Source organism: Helobdella robusta, assembly GCF_000326865.2.
Source record: "Helobdella robusta unplaced genomic scaffold HELROscaffold_7, whole genome shotgun sequence".
Taxonomy (NCBI): Eukaryota; Metazoa; Annelida; class Clitellata; order Rhynchobdellida; family Glossiphoniidae; genus Helobdella; species Helobdella robusta.
In genome coordinates, this window is record NW_008705398.1 from 3,533,442 (window position 1) to 3,534,736 (window position 1,295).

General features: G+C 35.4%; 1 protein-coding gene across 1 annotated transcript in view; it reads left to right on the forward strand.

Annotated features, from left to right (window-relative positions):
- HELRODRAFT_165012 (hypothetical protein) overlaps positions 1-1,052 on the forward strand; it is a gene marked incomplete at both ends in the record, with an annotated part of 7,270 nt that extends 6,218 nt beyond the window's left edge. Inside the window, one exon of the mRNA XM_009030919.1 lies at positions 878-1,052. Coding sequence (XP_009029167.1) covers positions 878-1,052 — 175 coding nt within the window. The remainder of the gene's footprint in view (positions 1-877) is intronic.
- Between the last annotated feature and the right edge of the window lie 243 nt (positions 1,053-1,295).

Below are 1,295 nucleotides of genomic sequence, written 5' to 3' on the forward strand. Positions count from 1 at the left end.
GTATGTATGTATGTATGTATGTATGTATGTATGTATGTATGTATGTATGTATGTATGTATGTATGTATGTATGTATGTATGTATGTATGTATGTATTCCTACACAAATGAAAAAGTTGTGTCAGCACAGAAAATATTGAAAAATGAGTTTGAAATCTTCAAAAACAAAGAAATTGAAAAATGCCTACCAAAAAGAGCTACAAAAAATGCGATAAATTGACGGAGTGTTTAACGTTAAAAATTATGAAAATTAAAGGCATTTTTGATAAATGCACAATTTTTGTCGGCGCAAATATGAACAAAGTGCCTTCATTTGAAAAATTTATGGAAATAAATTTTGAAAATGTGAAAAAAGAGTTGAAAGACATACTTGATAAACAACAGGTGTGTTGTCACAGGTTGAGGTTTAGCATGCGGCGCCTCATGATTTTATCTTAACGGGGTTGCCGCATTGCGGAAAGAAAAAAAATATATAAAGCGATAATAGGAGAATTATTGAGTGAGAACGCCGTAGTTTAACTCTTGGTTGATAGTAGACGATAGAATTTTGCATTTTAGTAATTATTGGTTTAATTTGGAGTAAAAAACGTTTGGTAGTAGGTTTGGCGGTAGGACGTTGGCAGTCACAAGTCTAACTGGAACGTCGTTTATAGGTATAAAGTGGTAATTGGTAGCAGGTAGTAATAGCGGAGTCAACAACAACTCCAACACAACAGCGTCGTGATAACAACCACCACAACTACAGCAGCTGCAACAACCAGTTATTTCAACAACATCTCCAACACAATAGTGTCGTGGTTTCAGTTATTTCAACAACAACTCCAACACAACAGTGTAGTGATAACAACCACCACAACTACAGTCGCTGCAACAACCAGTTATTTCAACAACAGCTCCAACACAATAGTGTCGTGGTTTCAGTTATTTCAACAACAACTCCAACACAACAGTGTAGTGATAACAACCACCACAACTACAGCAGCTACAACAACTCTTATCCAGCAACATCGTGGCGTCAGTTATTCCAACAACAACACTCGCACAACAACGTGACAGTCTATACCGTAGTAATAAAGCACGTTTGTCACCCCAAACGACAATACATACATTAACTTAATAATTGAACAATATTTTGTTAATTTGTATTCTATCTCGATTTATTTGAATATCAAGAAAACTTATTTTCTGTTTCTACACATCAAATTTCAAGTCTTTTGATAGAAGCCGTAAAGAACCTGTTACATTTGGTGGCAGCGGTGGGATTCACACTAAAAGAAAGAAAAGTGTGAAACGGCG